At 36.9% G+C, this 20,256-nt stretch overlaps 1 protein-coding gene across 3 annotated transcripts in view; it reads right to left on the reverse strand.

The window, feature by feature from the left end:
* Positions 1-20,256, reverse strand: part of EDEM3 (ER degradation enhancing alpha-mannosidase like protein 3) — a 92,672-nt gene that overhangs the window by 46,905 nt on the left and 25,511 nt on the right. For all 3 annotated transcript variants that reach the window (XM_082678530.1, XM_082678529.1, XM_082678528.1), the window contains exons 7-12: positions 18,911-19,016; positions 6,308-6,405; positions 4,565-4,690; positions 4,278-4,361; positions 3,111-3,194; positions 2,447-2,571 (exon numbers count right to left, since the gene is read on the reverse strand). In XM_082678530.1, the coding sequence (XP_082534656.1) occupies positions 2,447-2,571; positions 3,111-3,194; positions 4,278-4,361; positions 4,565-4,690; positions 6,308-6,405; positions 18,911-19,016 (623 nt within the window). The remainder of the gene's footprint in view (positions 1-2,446; positions 2,572-3,110; positions 3,195-4,277; positions 4,362-4,564; positions 4,691-6,307; positions 6,406-18,910; positions 19,017-20,256) is intronic.

Raw genomic sequence — 20,256 nt, forward strand, 5'->3', positions numbered from 1 at the left:
TTTTTTGAAAACTGTGTGTGGGGGGCCAGGGAATGGAGACACTGGTGAGCCAGACAACAGCACTGGTAGCTCCGTAGGGGAACAAGCAACCAAATGCAAAGAGCATTACATGGAAAATTTTAAGGCATAATTATCTAAACCCCAGATCCCTGAAAACAGTAATTTAGCTAATACATTAGATGACTGAGATGAAATTTAAGCCTTCTTTTTGGTCTAGAAACGCATACACACACAAAAAAAACCCCAACAAAATGAAATTTTGCTGGGATGAGTATTAAGTTCTAAGTTTGCACTTTCAAAAAATCAATCAGTTTCTTAAGAGCAGGGTAGAGAACACCCATTTGTCAGCAAGTCATTGTCAAGTATCTGAGGTCAACTGGCCATAAGTTCACTGTCTGTTAAACGTAAGAAAGCTGCTAAAGCACATCCAAGAACGTGGTCAGACAAGGATTAGGAGTCCTCAACCTTTTGTTGGGCCAACTGCACGGGAGAGACGCAACACTACCACGAGGAACAGTGAGCAGACCCAGTGGTGATCCTCAGGTGGAGAAAGGCTGTAAGCCCACCAGCCCCTCAGAAGATGACCCGTCTTGCGCCTGGACCCAGACGGCAACAGCGCTGCTGCACCAAGTGCACCTCGGGCATCGTTAATTCTGGGCGTGATGCTTCAAGGGGCACTCTGCACACTGGACTGCGCAACCAGAGTGCGGCACGGGCCGTCAGAGATCCAGAAACAGCGCCGCGGGAGGGACACTCAGCAGGAGGAAGAGGAAGGAGGCTGAATTTAGAAACACGGAACTCTGAACAGAGCAAATCATGTCTTCCTCTGTAATTCCTCCACCTGCTACGTTTCCTTCTGCTCTAGCGCTCGTCACGTGGCTGTGATTACTTCTTTACATACCTATCTTCTTCACTGACCATAAGTCACAGGCGGGCAGGGACTGATTCTAATTTATCTTTTCATCCTCTTACCCAAGTGCAGCGTCTGGCGCACAGCGGGCGATTAATTTACTGTTCCTTGAATGAGCTGCCAGTAGAGCATATAGTCAAAAGCCTATCTGCCTTGATTAGAATTAACCTTACTAACTGTGTGACCTCAGGCAAGCTCCCCAACTCCCTGTGCCTTGGTTTCTTCATCTATAAAATGAAGATAATAATAGAAATTATACTTCAGAGGGTGGCTGTAAAGGATCAAATGAATTAAACATAGAAAGTGCTTAATTAGAAGAGTGCCTGAAATGTAGGAAGCAGCCAGTAAATGTTACAGATAAATACAAAAGCTATCTGCTTTCATTTCTTGCTGTTTTCTGTGTGTCTGCTTCCAGAAACCTATCCATTTCTTATCAGCTGTGGTCGGGGAAGGAGGTCCCAAGCCTAATTAACTATTATCTAAATGCTCCAAGAGAAGGACTGAGGGTCAATTCTGTGAGTAGATAATGAGTGTTGTATTTCACCTGTCCCTAGTTCCTCTGCCGGAAACTCCTTTTACTACTTTCCTTTTTCTAGTTTTCTAGTCCTGATCCTTCAGGACACAGGACGCTCAAGTGACTGTCATATCCCAATCTGCATTTCACGTCCCTTTAGTATGTTTCATAGCACATATACAATGCTTTAAAGCCTGTTTATCTGCCTGCCCCCGTGATTCAATGATAGAAAAGACATGTCTTTTTATCTTTAATCTTCAAAACCTAGTATAACTCTGGCACATAAGACACCTCAGTAAATATTTGTGGAATGAACACTTGCTAACCAAATGAACAAACTTTAGTGTTCATTTAGAAATGTGTTGCTATGTTCTGGACAGTTAAAATAACAGAACCAAATGATCTCAGAATAAGTGGAATGTTAGTGAATATCGTATTAACCAAAGGGTGCTTTTCATATCTTGAATATTCCATGTCGACTACATCTATCCAGTATCCAATGAAATAGAAACTGCCACTGGGCCTCCCCAGCTCTCCAAATCAGCAACACAATAAGAATATACACATTAACCACGACAACAGAATAAGAATATACACATTAACCACGATATTGCTTTTGAGGAATTCTTGACTGAACAGGAATCATAATCCAGATCATTAGTCATCATCTTGATAATTTCTAACATTTTACATAATATAAAAAACTATTAACAAAGAAGAAAACTCCAACTTTCCTAAAACTCCAAAGACCAAGGTTCTGAAGTTTAACAATCATTTATTCATCTATTTAAAAATCATTTGAGCACCAACTATATGCCAGGCACCATGGTAAAAACACAGACTTTTCAAACAATTTAAAATAAGCCTATTCAAGAGAGTTTAAAAAATAAGCACAATGAACTAAGGTTTGCATCTTCAAATACCCTTTGTAAAAGCATTAAGCTGATCTGAAATCTGACTCATAATATTTTGTGTTGTTTCAGAGTTACCCTGAGGAAAGGGGAGGTTAGGAATTGTTTTACCTGTCCTCATGACTTCCAGTACGAACATCCTTCATGGCAGCAAATCCGCAAGGCACTCTAGCATATTTATTTAAATTTTCAATAAGTGTTTTCCCTACTTCAAGGTAGTAAGGATCTCCTGTAGCCTATTAAAAAGGAGAATATATGTATACATATACATAGCTTACATAGTACCATATAACCATTTATTTATCAAATATTTATTGAGTACCTACCAGGTGCCAGGCATTATATCAGGCACTAGAACACATGTTACATAGAACCTAGCTCTGAAAGTAAGTCATGGATCTGCTTTATGAATTTCTTAAATACACAGCTGGAAAGCTGCACAACTGTACATCTTAGGCTTTGGATGAAATTTCTAATGCCCAGAAAGGTTGCCTGATTAAAGGAAGGCAAGAGACATGCTTTAGAAAGCAGCTCTAGAATATAAAATTTCTCTTTAAAGAAATGCTTCGTAAGTATTTTGAAAAGGCATAAAACTTAGATGTCAGTTCTTGCATCTTTCAATAACTCTATGAACTGGGTGAATAAGAACCATGATATATCCAATCATTATAATATTAAACAAGAACTTTGAAAGCCGATACTATTACTATAAGATAGTGAGTTATCCAACAGAGAACAGGAGCTAAATAGCAAAAAGAGAGTTAAATTAGCTTACTTTATACAAGAAGTAGGTACTTTCTGCAAATTCTGGCCTTAAAGGATGTTGAGCCCAATGCACCCTGAAATCTGTGGTAAATGCCTAGACAAAACAACACATAAATAGGCATAAAAATGTAATTTAAAAAAGTATGTAGTTGTAGAATATATAGTATATAAATTAGACCACAAACAAGAAAAAATAGTTAAAATATTGATAACAATTTTCATATATAAAATGAAAATTATCACTGCTTAAAATCACAATTCATTTTTGTGAAGGCTGTTATTTTTACCAATTAAATGGAATTCCTTTTTTAAATGATCACTTTGGCTTATTAGGAAGCTTAGGAAAAGCTATGACCTCATTAATGCCACTACACAGGTCCTCATTGTCTGCATAATAGTGTTCTCTTCTTTTTTCTTATCTCCACTTTTTTCTCTTAATTATTAAGTCTCTCACTCTCCTATTTCTATTTTAGCATATGCTTTTTTATGAGTCTCAAATCCTCTGTGGCTTGAAACAAACACTTTAGGAAGCCTTCTAAATTGGTGAGATGCTTAGGCGATATCTCACAGAGGGTAGTCAATAAGTAGGGATAGAACAAGGCCATACACAAATTTGGAAATTTTTAATGGTACATTTCTGGAAAGCCAAAAGGTATGCTATTAAAATCTTATGGTATCAAGCTAGCAAGAATACTTATTACTAACATATAAAAACCAGGGAGAATAATTCTTAAGCAGCGTGAAGAAGAGCTAACATTTCCAAATTTCCAGGGAGCATGTGTGATCAGCAAGAGTATGTTCAATGTATACTGTTTTCATAAAATAAGCTTTAGAAAATAAAAAGTACAAAAGTCTCCCTAGCTGGTGGATAAGTGTAAAAGTTAGAATGAGACACTATGCAATGGCATGGATTAGAAAAGGTTGAGAAATACCAATTTGGGATTTTTTTTAACATTAAATTAGTAAACTATCAGCATTATCCTAAACTAGGCTTCTCTTAATACACGAGGAAAAGGAAAAACATATACAATACTGTGTAAACCAAAAATATATTAAATAAGCTATTTAACCAGGAAAAATGAAAAAGAACAAACCAACCTTGAAGATGGCATTTTCTACCTTTAAATTAGCAATCTATAGTATATGTAAACTAGAATTCCAAAGATGATTTGCTTACCTCTGGTAGAAAATTATGTTTTTTAATCACCTGATACAACATTTCATGAGTTTCAATAGCAGGTCTAATATCCCCCTTTAAGACCTAGAAACCAACAATAACAACAAAATTATCCAGTAAAATATGAGTTGACTTTATCTATAATCATTATATAAACAGAAAAATGTAGATTAATACAATTTTGAAGTGTGACTCTGTTTTGGTAATTCAATTTTAGAGATCACAAATGCACTGAATTATAATCATTTTACTTTAATATTAAAAGAAATAAAAGAGGGTTTTTTTACCTGCAAACCTGGAAAAAAGGCAAGCAAAGCATCCATCCAAGTCCGAGCATTCAGCATTGGCTTGTGGATATGCACATCAAGTAGAAGAGGTGGCTGGCTTATGTACCTCATTATGGCATCGTAGTGCTAAAAAAGATCACAATATGTGTTCATGAAAGTAGATGAAAAAAGCTGTACTATTCTAAACACAGAATATCATTAAATATATGAAGAAATGAAACCCGAATTTACATATGAATAAATTTACTAAGTAACTGTTAATTAACTATGGAAATAGTTAAATTCCTTTAGATGGAAATCTTTGTAAAATATACTATATATACTCCCCTGTGTTCTTAAACTCTGATGCAGAGTACTAAAAACTATAGATAAAATGGGACCTTCTGAAGGGTATAGACCTGAACATCACTATCCTGCAGGACTGTGGCCCAAGGATGCTCTTACGTCCTCTTGAAATATAGTTACAGGCTTCTATATCACAGAATTAGATTCATTTTCTCCTTTGTCTAGGAAGTTTGCTCCCTAGGCAGCTAACATAACATTCTGGTGCTTGTCTACCTAAACTAATGAATCCCATCACTGTTGCCACTCTTACGGTCCACTACCTCTGCCTTTTATGGTCTTAAAAACTCTTTTCCCCTTCTTTTATCTTCTCCTAGATATTTCTCAGCCTTGACAACAGGTTGAGCTGTCAGAGTCAATGACTGATTAAAAAAAACCAATAAAAAAAAAATCTGTCCTCATGCACCTCAAGAAAATCTTGTTATAATCTAATAAATGATATATTAAATGATATATGTAATAGTGTTTCTACAAGTATTCAGTGATGACTTATTAGGACTTTTACCAGGTTTTTCCCCTAACTCATCTATTATTTATTAACTATTATTGAGTACCTGACAGATCTTAAAGCACTGTTCTAATCAGTTCATATGCATTAGCTCATTTAATCCTCCCAATAAATAGTACTAGCATTCCCATTTTGTGGATAAGGAATAGAGGAAAATATCTAAGTGCCTTGCCCAACGCCACAAAACCAGTGGCACAACCAGGATTTAAACCCACACAGGAGAACTCTCATACTTTTAACCACTATATTGTACTATCTCACAATAATGTGGGTGAACTCATGGGTGGGCAAAGAAATGGTAAATTATTTTGAAAAGAATGTACTGACACAGCTGATGAGTTTACTACAGTTAATTTCAATTTGCTTTAATTACAGACAAAGGCGATCCAATAGGGTTCAATAATCTCTCCCTTCTCCCCTAAAAACATGCCTGTGAGTCTGATCCACACTTAAGACTTAACAGACCTTCTTTTGAAATGAATTCCCACTGGTTTGTTCAAGTCTCCAAAGCCCTGCACACTTGATGTGGTCAAGGACTAGGCCAAACTTCCAAACTATTCCAAAAAGAATTAGAATCCAAAGGAGAAGTCTTTGGATTTCAATAAATTCCCTTCCTTGTGTAAAAGATTAGGTAAAACTCAAATCTACATATTACTCACTGGAAAATCTTGAAAACTTCTGATAGATGAAAATAAAACGACTTTGTAGTCTAGTTTTTGCAATGTACGTAGTGTTTACCCTGTCCCTGTCCAACATCATCAGGGAATACTGACCAAAAAACTACTACACATTTAAAAGTAATTTTTCAGAATGTCACTTAGATGATTGAGTTTCTATCAAAATCTGGCAAATTAAATTGGCTCTAAACTTAATACAAAATTGGAACAACTTACTGTATTAAATCTTTCCAGAAAGCTGTCATCTCCAAGCAAGACGTAGGCTTTCAACAGATATTCATAATATGAATCAATCCCTGCTCCAACTCCACTATCTATGGAAAATACATATAAATGTAATTTTTTTATTAAACAAGTCTTAAAAATTCTTCATAGAATATAGTAAAGGTACCAGTACACTAAGAATGAAAAATTAGTCTAAACATGAAATTGTTGAAAGTAAAAGTTACACATTTACAGAAATATTAACCTTACTACATGAATAATAGTTCCTTTGTTGACAATAGTTTGTATGTTAAAAAAAAATCTTGCTTTGCAAAATTGGCTACAGAAGTCTTATTTTAAAGTCTTATTTAAAAGCAGAAGATACTAGTTTTAAGAATATTTTTAAAGCTTACTTTCTTAATGAGGAACTTCAAAGAGAAAGCACTAGCAGGTATTATTATGCAATTACTGGATCCTTAAACAGTTAGACATCAATCTTTACAGTTATAATATATATGAAAACAACACTGCTGCTGTTTGAAGGTGACAGTTCTAATTGCTGAAGCTAGCACAACTGCTGGCTTCTTCCTCTAAGATCATCATAGAGGACCAAAGAAAGAAAATAACAAGAAGAAAACTGTTAAGAACTTGGTGGGGGATGGAGGGGGAGGGCTTTGTACTGGAGCAGAAGCAGCCAGGCATAGCTATGGAAGGATCAAACAGTAGAAAAACTGCTGGAGCTTTGCTCCTGCCTCTCTCCTACCACTGCCTTAAGATACAAAGTCTCCTCCCATGCCTGCTACAACTCAGATCTATGCTCCAGGTAGCCTCAGGAATAAAATCAGGGCACCACAGAAGTACTGTGTGAGGAACTGAACTCAAAAAGAGGTGGGAACTAATTTTAGACATTCTCTTCCCCACCCTTTCCCCTCCAAACTCTTAAGGCTGGTGAATCACAATCTAAATTATAATTACAATTACAATCTTAGAAATCCCTATACTCAGGGCACACTCCAGGCCAATCAAATCAGAATCTCTAGGCATCAAGGCATTGGTATTTTTAAAAACTTCTTAGAATTCATCCCTAAGATAACTGGGGCTGATAGGGATTGGAATTTGACCTCCCCACAAAGTAGGTGACAAGTGAACATGAACTTATAGGACAAAAACATTTAAGATGCATGACTTTTTGAAAAGAAGAAGAAAGTACTGGAGTAGGAGTTTATCAGAGGAAGAAAATATTAGAACAGGCAAACCAAGAATTTAAAATTAATCTAATGGGGGGACGAGGGGAAGATGGCTGAAGAGTAAGACGCGGAGATCACCTTCCTCCCCACAGATACACCAGAAATACATCTACACGTGGAACAACTCCTACAGAACACCTACTGAACGCTGGCAGAAGACCTCAAACCTCCGAAAAGGGAAGAAAGTCCCCACGTACCTGAGTAGGGCAAAAGAAAAAAGAATAAACAGAGACAAAAGGCCAGGGATGGGACCTGCACCAGTGGGAGGGAGCTGTGAAGGAGGAAAGGTTTCCACACACTAGGAAGCCCCTTCACCGGTGGAGACTGCGGGTGGCGAAGGGGGAAAGCTCCCGCGCCGCGGAGGAGAGCACGGTAACAGGGGTGCGGAGGGCAAAGCGGAGAGATTCCCGCACAGAGCATCGGTGCAGACCAGCACTCACCAGCCCGAGAGGCTTGTCTGCTCACCCGCCAGGGTGGGCGGGGCTGGGAGCTGAGGCTCTGGCTTCGGAGGAGCGCAGGGAGAGGACTGGGGGTGGCGGCGTGAACACAGCCTGCAGGGAGTTAGTGCGCCACGGCTAGACGGGAGGGAGTCCGGGGAAAAGTCTGGACCTGCCGAAGAGGCAAGAGACGTTTTCTTCCCTCTTCTCGTTTCCTGAGGAGGGGATTAAGAGCGCTGCTTAAAGGAGCTCCAGAGATGGGCGTGAGACGCGGCTAAAAGAGTGGACCCCAGAAACAGGCATGAGACGCTAAGGCTGCTGCTGCGGCCACCAAAAAGCCTGTGTGCGAGCACAGGTCACTCTCCACACCCCGCTTCTGGGGAGCCTGTGCAGCCCGCCACTGCCAGGGTCCCGGGATCCAGGGACAACTTCCCCGGGAGAACGCATGGCGCGCCTCAGGATGGTGCAACGTCATGCTGGCCTCTGCCGCCGCAGGCTCGTCCCGCACTCCGTACCCCTCCCTCCCCTCGGCCTGAGTGACCCAGAGGTCCCGAAGCAGCTGCTCCTTTAACCCCGACCTGTCTGAGTGAAGAACAGATGCCCTCCGGCGACCTACACTCAGAGGTGGGGCCAAATCCAAGCGGAGCCCCTGGGAGTTGTAAGAACAAAGAAGAGAAAGGGAAATCTCTCCCAGCAGCCTCAGAAGCAGCGGATTAAAGCTCCACAATCAACTTGATGTACCCTGCATCTGTGGAATACATGAATACACAACGAGTCATCCCAAATTGAGGAGGTGGATTTTGAGAGCAAGATTTATGATTTTTTTCCCCTTTTCCTCTTTTTGTCAGTGTGTATGTGTATGCTTCTGTGTGAGATTTTGTCTGTATAGCTTTGCTTCCACCATTTGTCACAGGGTTCTATCCGACCTTTTTCTGTTGTTTTTGGGGGTTTTCTTTTTTCTTTAAAAAATTTTTTTTCTTCTTAATAATTATTTTTTATTTTAATAACCTTATTTTATTTAATCTTACTTTATTTTGTTTTCTTTCTTTCTTTCCTTTCTGCCCTCCCTCCTTCCTTCCTCACTCCCTCCCTCCTTTTCTTTCTTTCCTTTCTTTCTTTCTCTCTCTCTCTCTCTCCCTCCCTCCCTCCCTCTCTCCCTCCCTCCCTCTCTCTTTCTTCTTTTTCTCCCTTTTATTCTGAGCCGTGTGGATGCAAGGCTCTTGGTGCTGCAGCCAGGAGTCAGTGCTGTGCCTCTGAGGTGGGAGAGCCAACTTCAGGACACTGGTCCACAACAGACCTCCCAGCTCCACATAATATCAAACGGTGAAAATCTCCCAGAGATCTCATTCTCAACACCAGCACCAGCTTCACTCAACGACCAGCAAGCTACAGTGCTGGACACCCTATGCCAAACAACTAGCAAGACAGGAACACAACCCCACCCATTAGCAGAGGCTGCATAAAATCATAATAAGTCCACAGACACCCCAAAACACACCACCAGACGTGGACCTGCCCACCAGAAAGACAAGATCCAGCCTCATCCACCAGAACACAGGCACTAGTCCCCTCCACAAGGAAGCCTACACAACCCACTGAACCAACCTGAGCCACTGGGGACAGACACCAAAAACAATAGGAACTACGAACCTGCAGCCTGCAAGAAGGAGACCCCAAACACAGTAAGATAAGCAAAATGAGAAGACAGAAAAACACACAGCAGATGCAGGAGCAAGATAAAAACCCACCAGACCTAACAAATGAAGAGGAAATAGGCAGCCTACCTGAAAAAGAATTCAGAATAATGATAGTAAAGATGATCCAAAATCTTGGAAATAGAATAGACATAATGCAAGAAACATTTAACAAGGACCTAGAAGAACTAAAGATGAAACAAGCAACAATGAACAACACAATAAATGAAATGAAAAATACTCTAGATGGGATCAATAGCAGAATAACTGAGGCAGGAGAACGGATAAGTGACCTGGAAGATAAAATAGTGGAAATAACTACTGCTGAGCAGAACAAAGAAAAACGAATGAAAAGAACTGAGGATAGTCTCACAGACCTCTGGGACAACATTAAACGCACCAACATTCGCATTTTAGGGGTTCCAGAAGAAGAAGAGAAAAAGAAAGGGACTGAGAAAATATTTGAAGAGATTATAGTTGAAAACTTCCCTAATATGGGAAAGGAAATAGTTAATTAAGTCCAGGAAGCACACAGAGTCCCATACAGGATAAATCCAAGGAGAAACATGCCAAGACACATATGAATCAAACTGTCAAAAATTAAAAACAAAGAAAGCATATTAAAAGCAGCAAGGGGGCTTCCCTGGTGGCGCAGTGGTTGAGAATCTGCCTGCTAATGCAGGGGACACGGGTTCAAGCCCTGGTCTGGGAAGATCCCACATGCCGCAGAGCAACTAGGCCCGTGAGCCACAACTACTGAGCCTGCGCGTCTGGAGCCTGTGCTCCGCAACAAGAGAGGCCGCAATAGTGAGAGGCCCACGCACTGCGATGAAGAGTGGCCCCCCGCTTGCCACAACTGGAGAAAGCCCTCGCACAGAAAGGAAGACCCAACACAGCCCTAAATAAATAAATAAAGAATAAAAAAATAAAAGCAGCAAGGGAAAAACAACAAATAACACACAAGGGAATCCCCATAAGGTTAACAGCTGATCTTTCAGCAGAAACTCTGCAAGCCAGAAGGGACTGGCAGGACATATTTAAAGTGATGAAGGAGGAAAACCTGCAGCCAAGATTACTCTACCCAGCTAGGTTCTCATTCAGATTTGATGGAGAAATTAAAACCTTTACAGACAAGCAAAAGCTGAGAGAGTTCAGCAGCACCAAACCAGCATTACAACAAATGCTAAAGGAACCTCTCTAGGCAAGAAACACAAGAGAAGGAAAAGACCTACAATAACGAACCCAAAACAATTAAGAAAATGGGAATAGGAACATACATATCGATAATTACCTCAAATGTAAATGGACTAAATGCTCCCACCTAAAGACACAGATTGGCTGAATGGATACAAAAACAAGACCCATATATATGCTGTCTACAAGAGACCCACTTCAGACCTAGAGACACATACAGACTGAAAGTAAGGGGATGGAAAAAGATATTCCATGCAAATGGAAACCAAAAGAAAGCTGGAGTAGCAATTCTCATATCAGACAAAATAGACTTTAAAATAAAGATTATTAGAAGAGACAAAGAAGGACACTACATAATGATCAAGGGATCGATCTAAGAAGAAGATATAACAATTGTAAATATTTATGCACCCAACACAGGAGCACCTCAACACATAAGGCAAATACTAACAGCCATAAAAGTGGAAATCGACAGTAACACATTCATAGTAGGGGACTTTAACACCCCACTTTCACCAATGGACAGATCATCCAAAATGAAAATAAAAAAGGAAACACAAGCTTTAAATGATACATTAAACACGATGGACTTAATTGATATTTATAGGACACTCCATCCAAAAACAACAGAATACACATTTTTCTCAAGTGCTCATGGATAGATCATATCTTGGGTCACAAATCAAGCCTTGGTAAATTTAAGAAAATTGAAATGGTATCAAGTATCTTTTCCAACCACAACGCTATGAGACTAGATATCAATTACAGGAAAAGATCTGTAAAAAATACAAACACATGGAGGCTAAACAATACACTGCTTAATAACGAAGTGATCACTGAAGAAATCAAAGAGGAAATAAAAAAATACCTAGAAACAAATGACAATGGAGACACGACGACCCAAAACCTATGGGATGCAGCAAAAGCAGTTCTAAGAGGGAAGTTTATAGCAATACAATCCCACCTTAAGAAACAGGAAACATCTCGAATAAACAACCTAACCTTGCACCTAAAGCAATTAGAGAAAGAAGAACAAAAAACCCCTAAAGTTAGCAGAAGGAAAGAAATAATAAAAATCAGATCAGAAATAAATGAAAAAGAAATGAAGGAAACAATAGCAAAGATCAGTAAAGCTAAATGCTGGTTCTTTGAGAAGATAAACAAAACAGATAAACCATTAGCCAGACTCAGCAAGAAAAAAAGGGAGAAGACTCAAATCAATAGAATTAGAAATGAAAAAGAAGTAACAACTGACACTGCAGAAATACAAAAGATCATGAGAGATTACTACAAGCAACTCTATGCCAATAAAATGGACAACCTGGAAGAAACAGACAAATTCTCAGAAATGCACAACCTTCCAAGACTGAATCAGGAATAAATAGAAAATATGAACAGACCAATCACAAGCACTGGAAGTGAAACTGTGATTAAAAATCTTGCAACAAACGAAAGCCCAGGACCAGATGGCTTCACAGATGAATTCTATTTAGAGAAGAGCTAACACCTATGCTTCTCAAACTCTTCCAAAACATAGCAGAGGGAGGAACACTCCCAAATTCATTCTACGAGGCCACCATCACCTTGATACCAAAACCAGAAAAGGATGTCACAAAGAAAGAAAACTACAGGCCAATATCACTGATGAACATAGATGCAAAAATCCTCAACAAAATACTAGCAAACAGAATCCAACAGCACATTAAAAGGATCATACACCATGATCAAGTACGGTTTAGTCCAGGAATGCAAGGATTCTTCAATATACGCAAATCAATCAATGTGATAAACCATATTAACAAATTGAAGAAGAAAAACCATATGATCATCTCAATAGATGCAGAGAAAGCTTTTGACAGAATTCAACACCCATTTATGATAAAAACCCTGCAGAAAGTAGGCATAGAGGGAACTTTCCTCAACATAATAAAGGCCATATATGAAAAACTCACAGCCAACATCGTCCTCAATGGTGAAAAACTGAAAGCATTTCCACTAAGATTAGGAACAAGACAAGGTTGCCCACTCTCACCACTCTTATTCAGTATAGTTTTGGAAGTTTTAGCCACAGCAATCAGAGAAGAAAAGGAAATAAAAGGAATGCAAATCGGAAAAGAAGAAGTAAAGCTGTCATTGTTTGCAGATGACATGATACTATACATAGAGAATCCTAAAGATGCTACCAGAAAACTACTAGAGCTAATCAATCAATATGGTAAAGTTGCAGGATACAAAATTAATGCACAGAAATCTCTTGCATTCCTATACACTAATGATGAAAAATCTTAAAGTGAAATCAAGAAAACACTCCCATTTACCACTGCAACAAAAAGAATAAAATATCTAGGAATAAACCTACCTAAGGAGACAAAAGATCTGTATGCAGAAAATTATAAGACACTGACGAAAGAAATTAAAGATGATGCAAATAGATGGAGAGATATACCATGTTCTTGGATTGGAAGAATCAACATTGTGAAAATGACTCTACTACCCAAAGCAATCTACAGAATCAATGCAATCCCTATCAAACTAACACTGGCATTTTTCACAGAACTAGAAAAAGAAAATTCACAATTTGTATGGAAACACAAAAGACCCCGAATAGCCAAAGCAATCCTAAGAACGAAAAACGGAGCTGGAGGAATCAGGCTCCCTGACTTTAGACTATACTACAAAGCTACAGTAATCAAGACAGTATGGTACTGGCACAAAAACAGAAAGATAGATCAATGGAACAGGATAGAAAGTCCAGAGATAAACCCATGCACATATGGTCACCTTATCTTTGATAAAAGAGGCAGGAATGTACAGTGGAGAAAGGACAGCCTCTTCAATAAGTGGTGCTGGGAAAACTGGACAGGGACATGTAAAAGTATGAGATTAGATCACTACCTAACACCATACACAAAAATAAGCTCAAAATGGATTAAAGACCTAAATGTAAGGCCAGACACTATCAAACTCTTACAGGAAAACACAGGCAGAACACTCTATGACATACATCACAGCAAGATCCTTTTTGACCCACCACCTAGAGAAATGGAAATAAAAACACAAATAAACAAATGGGACCTAATGAAACTTCAAAGCTTTTGCACAGCAAAGGAAACCATAAACAAGACCAAAAGACAACCCTCAGAATGGGAGAAAATATTTGCAAATGAAGCAACTGACAAAGGATTAATCTCCAAAATTTATAAGCAGCTCATGCAGCTCAATAACAAAAAAACAAACAACCCAATCCAAAAATGGGCAGAAGACCTAAATAGACATTTCTCCAAAGAAGGTATACAGACTGCCAAGAAATACATGAAAGAATGCTCAACATCGTTAATCATTAGAGAAATGCAAATCAAAACTACAATGAGATATCACCTCACACCAGTCAGAATGGCCATCATCAAAAAATCTAGAAACAATAAATGCTGGAGAGGGTGTGGAGAAAAGGGAACACTCCTGCACTGCTGGTGGGAATGTGAATTGGTACAGCCACTATGGAAAATAGTATGGAGGTTCCTTAAAAAATTACAAATAGAACTACCATATGACCCAGCAATCCCACTACTGGGCATATACCCTGAGAAAACCATAATTCAGAAAGAGTCATGTAACCAGAATGTTCATTGCAGCTCTATTTACAATAGCCCGGAGATGGAAACAACCTATGTGTCCATCATTGGATGAATGGATAAAGAAGATGTGGCATATATATACAATGGAATATTGCTCAGCCATAAAAAGAAACGAAATTGAGCTATTTGTAATGAGGTGGATGGACCTAGAGTCTGTTGTACAGAGTGAAATAAGTCAGAAAGAGAAAGACAAATACCGTATGCTAAGACACATATATGGAATTTAAGAAAAAAAAATGTCATGAAGAACGTAGGGGTAAGACAGGAATAAAGACACAGACCTACTAGAGAGTGGAGTTGAGGATATGGGGAGGGAGAAGGATAAGCTGTGACAAAGTGAGAGAGTGGCATGGACATATATACACTATCAAACGTAAAATAGATAGCTAGTGGGAAGCAGCCGCATAGCACAGGGAGATCAGCTCGGTGCTTTGTGACCACCTAGAGGGGTGGGATAGGGAGGGTGGAAGGGAGGAAGATGCAAGAGGGAAGAGATATGGGAACATATGTATATGTATAACTGATTCAGTTTGTTATAAAGCAGAAACTAACACACTATTGTAAAGCAATTATACTCCAATAAAGATGTAAAAATAAATAAATAAATAAAATAAATAAAAAGAATAAAATTAGTGTAATAAACACACTAAAGAGATAGGGAAGATATCAGCAACACAAAAGGAGAATAAAATAAATCATTAATTGAGAAGAAATTATGGAATAAAAATATAACAAAATTCCATAATAGATGCGATACATAGAACAAATTAGCAAACTATAAGACTGCATGTAATAAAAGGAATTGCAAAAAGAGATATATAAAAATGAAAGAGATAAAATAACTTTTAAAAAAAGATCAACTTTCAGCAATTAAAAACACCAATTATATATTGAAAGGGCCCACAGAATACCAAAAGGAGAGATAAAGAAAATTCTACACATAAAATTATTGTGACATTTTCAGAAATTTCTCTTTGTCACTGATATTCTTAATTTTCCAGAGAAAAAGATCACAAATAAGGGCATAAAAATCAGAATAACAGATTTTTTAACAGGATGTAAGAAAACAATACAGTTATATTTTCAAAGACTTGAAAGAAAAGAACTTGAACAGAAAATTATTTACAGCCTAACAGTCTCTCAAATATGAAAGCATAATAAAATTATTGTTAGACATGTAAGGCCTCAGAAGCTATTAAAAGCTACTGAGAACAGTTTGGGATAAATACTTATATAAGAAGAGAGGCAAATCTAAGAGATGTTGCAAGAAATATACAAAGTACAGGTGACAAAACACCTTGTTAAAGTTTATTATCTTAAAGAAAGAGGGAGGGGGCAGCACTAAGAGCAAAAGAAAAAAAAGAAAACATTCATAATCAAAAAGAACTAAATATCTATATGATATCAACATAACAGAGGATGAGGGTTTGAACAGAAGGAAACAAAAGGATGGGAGAGCATGCTAAAGTTCATGTCTCACTAGAAGGTAAATATAGCTTTCAATTAAAAACAAAAGGATTAAAAGGAAACAGAAAAGGTGAGACACACTGAAATAATAAGGTAGTATAAATAAACCCAAATATATTTAAAATACCAATAAACAAGAATGGACTAAATTTACCAATTAAAAGACAAAGACTGACAAATGGATTTTTGTCAGTAAATCTGTAAAATCTATAAATTTTACAGAAGTTACACTTATGGCATGAGCCCCTGCAAAAATTGAAAGTAAAAGGACAGAAAAAGTCTTATCAGGCAAATATTAAGCAAAATAAAGCCAGTGTAGCTGCACTACCAACATATAAAATAGACTTTAACACAGTATTATTAGAGATGGTCACTGCATAATGATGAAAGGTTCAACTAAGAAGAGACAGCAATTTTAAATGAATGCACCCAATGTATAAAGCAAAAATACAACTAAAAGGAGATACTAATAGGTCCACAATCATTATTAGAAATTTTATCCACCTTCTTTAATTCTTGATATGTCAAGCAAACAGAAAATCAGCAAGGACCTGCACAGCATTATTAACTGAACAAACTGACATATATAGAATTTTATAACCAAAAATTAGAAAATATATATATTTTTTCTTAAGCACAAGTGAAAGCTGACCATGTTCTAGGGCAAAAAGATAACCTTAATAAATTTCAAAGGTATAGGTATCACATAGATCATAAGTATCATATAATATCAATAATATTTTTTAAAAGCACAAGTAACCCAATAGAAAATGGACAATATATAAGAACATCCACGTTAAAAAAAAAAAAAGGAAACATATATAGCCAATAAATACGAAGAAGTGTTCAACATCATTGGTGATCAAAGAAATACAAATCTAACCACTATGGGAAATCATTTGTACACCCATCTGATTGGCAAAATCTTTGAGTATGACAATGCAAAGTGTTGGGAGAGGATGCTGATCCACAGGATCTCTTTTATGTTGCAGGTGAAAGTGTAAAGTGGTGAAACAACTTTAGAAAACAATTTGACATGTCTCCTGAAGTTGAACTTTAACTTATCCTATGACCTAAAAATTCTAGATATACAGACAAAAGAAACTTTTATACATGTATAACAGAAGAAACAAAAATATTCATGGCACTAGGGTTCACAAGAGTAAAATCGTAGAAACAATCTAAATGCTCAGAAATAATGGTTTATTCACACAATAAAATATTATGCAGCAGTCAAAAAGAAAGAACTACATGCAACAATGTGCAAGAATTGTAGCAATATAATTTTAAGTGAAAAGTCTCAAAATGTCTCATACGACATGATGCCGTTTTATAAGTTAAAAACAAAACAAAAAATATATTTTTAAGGAATACATATAGATGCAATAAAACTGTACTAAAAGGAAAGCAAGGGAATGATCAATACAGTATCAGAATGATGGTTATTTCAGTTAGAGACAGAGGTATGAGATTACAGAGGTATGGAGAGTCAAGGACCATATGCAGAAGTAGTATGTTATCAAGTTAGTTGCTTTTATAATGGATGGTCCATCTGTGGGTGGTTACTACATTATTAAAAATGACTAAATAAAACAGGCCATGCATGGGCCAATGAGGAGAGTGAAATAAGAATTAACAAAAGAAATTATAAAATTCTGAAGCCAGGATTCAGATCAGTTTCAGGAAGGGACCATTTAGATAACACTTTGAAAAATTTTAGACAATATTGCCTCTATTAGTGAATAGAGGCAATAATTTTATTTTAATATGTTCAAATTAATATTTATATCATTTTCATTCATTTAAATATATGCAGTTATTTATTTTATATATAACATAAGCCTTTAGGAAAACAGAGAAATGTGTAAATTAGACAATCAAATCTCATTAGGAATAGTCTAGTATATTTCCATTTGTCTATGCCTGTTTTATAGGAGTGTCTTATAAAGATAAAATATTTTTTATATGATCTTACATCCTGTTTGTTCATAAAACATTGTTATATGCTTTGTCCCCTGATCCAATTCAATTTAAAAACTTACTGTTTCAACACTGATGCGAAATAATTCTCAAACACTGATGTTATTCTTTACTGGTGATCACTTAGACTGTTTCCAAGTTTTCCACTACTACAAATAATTTTATGTGATTAACATCTTTGGGAACAAATGATTTTCTACCTTTTATATTGTTTCCTCAGGCTAGATGTCCAAAAGTGAAATTCTTAATCAAAGGAACTAACATCGTGAGCACTTACTTCATAGTAAGTGTAGCATATGCCAGGCACTGTTATAAGTTCTTTACATTAACTCATTTAATCATAATTCTAACTGATTCACTTTGATGTATAGCAGAAACTAACACAACATTGTAAATCAACTATACTCCAATAAAGATTATATAAAAAAACAAAACAAAAATCATAATAACTCTATGAAGTAAGTACTATTATCCTCATTTTACAGATACAGAGGCACACAGAGGTTAAATAACTTGCCCAAGATCACATGGCTTCAATTCCAACAATATGAATCCAGGGTCTATGCTCTTAGCTACCATGCTATATACTACTTCTGGAGGTAGGAAGAAAAAACATAAGGGTTGGTGATAACATTATTAAATACAGATTTCCACTTAATTACACCTTGATATGAGATGGCTGAGGTATTCTGATCCTCTAATCTTCAAAGAAATTAGTTCTATTGTTTCATCTATAATGCTATAAGGCATGAAATAGTACACTTAGCCATCTAGATTAAGTGTGCTATTATTATTTGGCACCAAGGAAGAAAATTTGGCTACACTGGTTAAAATTCTAGCAATCTTGTTGAGAAACTATGCTTTATACTGTCATAAAGACTATTTTAACAAATAAAAATCCTTTATTTCCCAACCATTTTGAGGATGACAAGGCTTAATTTGAAAAGCCCAACTTACATACCTTTTCGTACCCAATCTCCAGTATGAATATTTATAGTCACGCCCACTAAATTACTACTTCGCTGTCTTTTCTCCCAGAGAAAATCAAGAGCTTTTCTTGCATATTCCTATAATAAAAAAAGAAAAGTATACTTGAAGAACTGCATATCTTTGGCAAACAGGAAACAAAGAAACAAAAATCAAAGGCCCATAGTATATTTCAAGGATTAAGAAAAATTCCAAAGATACTTATAACATACATTAAATTTCCTTGCAAGTCAAAACTACTGGCTCTTTCAGCCAATTGAGTTTAGTTAAAAAGAATGACTCTAAAAATGCTATTTAGTGCCAATGGTCTCACTTTGAGACCATCCTCGTTCATCTACTCTTGTAGTACAGGTCTGCATTCACACACATGTATTATTAAAGTAAAAAGAACTGGCATAATTAAATTATTAAAATAATTTCTATCTTTTATTTTTTTTTTTTGCGGTGCGCAGGCCCAGCAGCCATGGTTGACGGGCCCAGCCGCTCCGCGGCATGCGGGGTCCTCCCAGACCGGGGCACGAACCCACATCCCCTGCATCAGCAGGCAGACTCAATTTCTATCTTTCAAATGCAAAGTAAAAATCTCCTTAGATACTCTAAACTGGAAGAGAATTTCAAAGTTGGTATGCCATCTTTGAAACAGAATAGACATTTCAAATCCTACATTTTAAACAGCCAGCAACTTCATTAGTGAAGAGTAAGTAAATCAACTAGTATTCATTTGACAATACCAAAATTATAACCTTATAATAATATTTTTCTCTTCTTTTTTCATTTATTTTTGTCACTTAGACACTAAATTAAAATTATTTCTGGTCAAATTTTTGGCTTTGGATGAAAAGATGTTACAAAACAAAAGCAAAGAACATGTACAAAAGAGTTTCTAAGTTAAAATTAATTTCAGAGCATGAATCTACTCAGCATTGCAGAAGTACTTCTATAAAAGAAATCATTAAACCAATTTGTCACTCTGCAGATTGAAGAATAGGATGTAAAATAGTCTTAATTCTTGACTATTTATGCTGAATTTTTTAAACAAAGGCAGATTGCAACTTTACTTAATGGTATAATTTCAGAGCTGGAAAGTTTCATAAAGATTACATTTCCCTATTCCTATCTTATAGCTAAGGAAAGAGGCCCAGTGAAATCAAAGATTTAACAAAAGTTTAAAACCGAATAATAGAACAACTAATATGAGAATTCAGATCTCTTTATATAGCAATATATTAGACCAAAAAGTCAACAAACTTTTTTCTGACAGGGGCCAGACAGTAAATACTTCAGGCATTATGGGCCATTCGGTCACTGTCACAATTACTC

Source organism: Grampus griseus (assembly GCF_964374135.1).
Source record: "Grampus griseus genome assembly, chromosome: 1".
In the NCBI taxonomy this organism is placed as follows: Eukaryota; Metazoa; Chordata; class Mammalia; order Artiodactyla; family Delphinidae; genus Grampus; species Grampus griseus.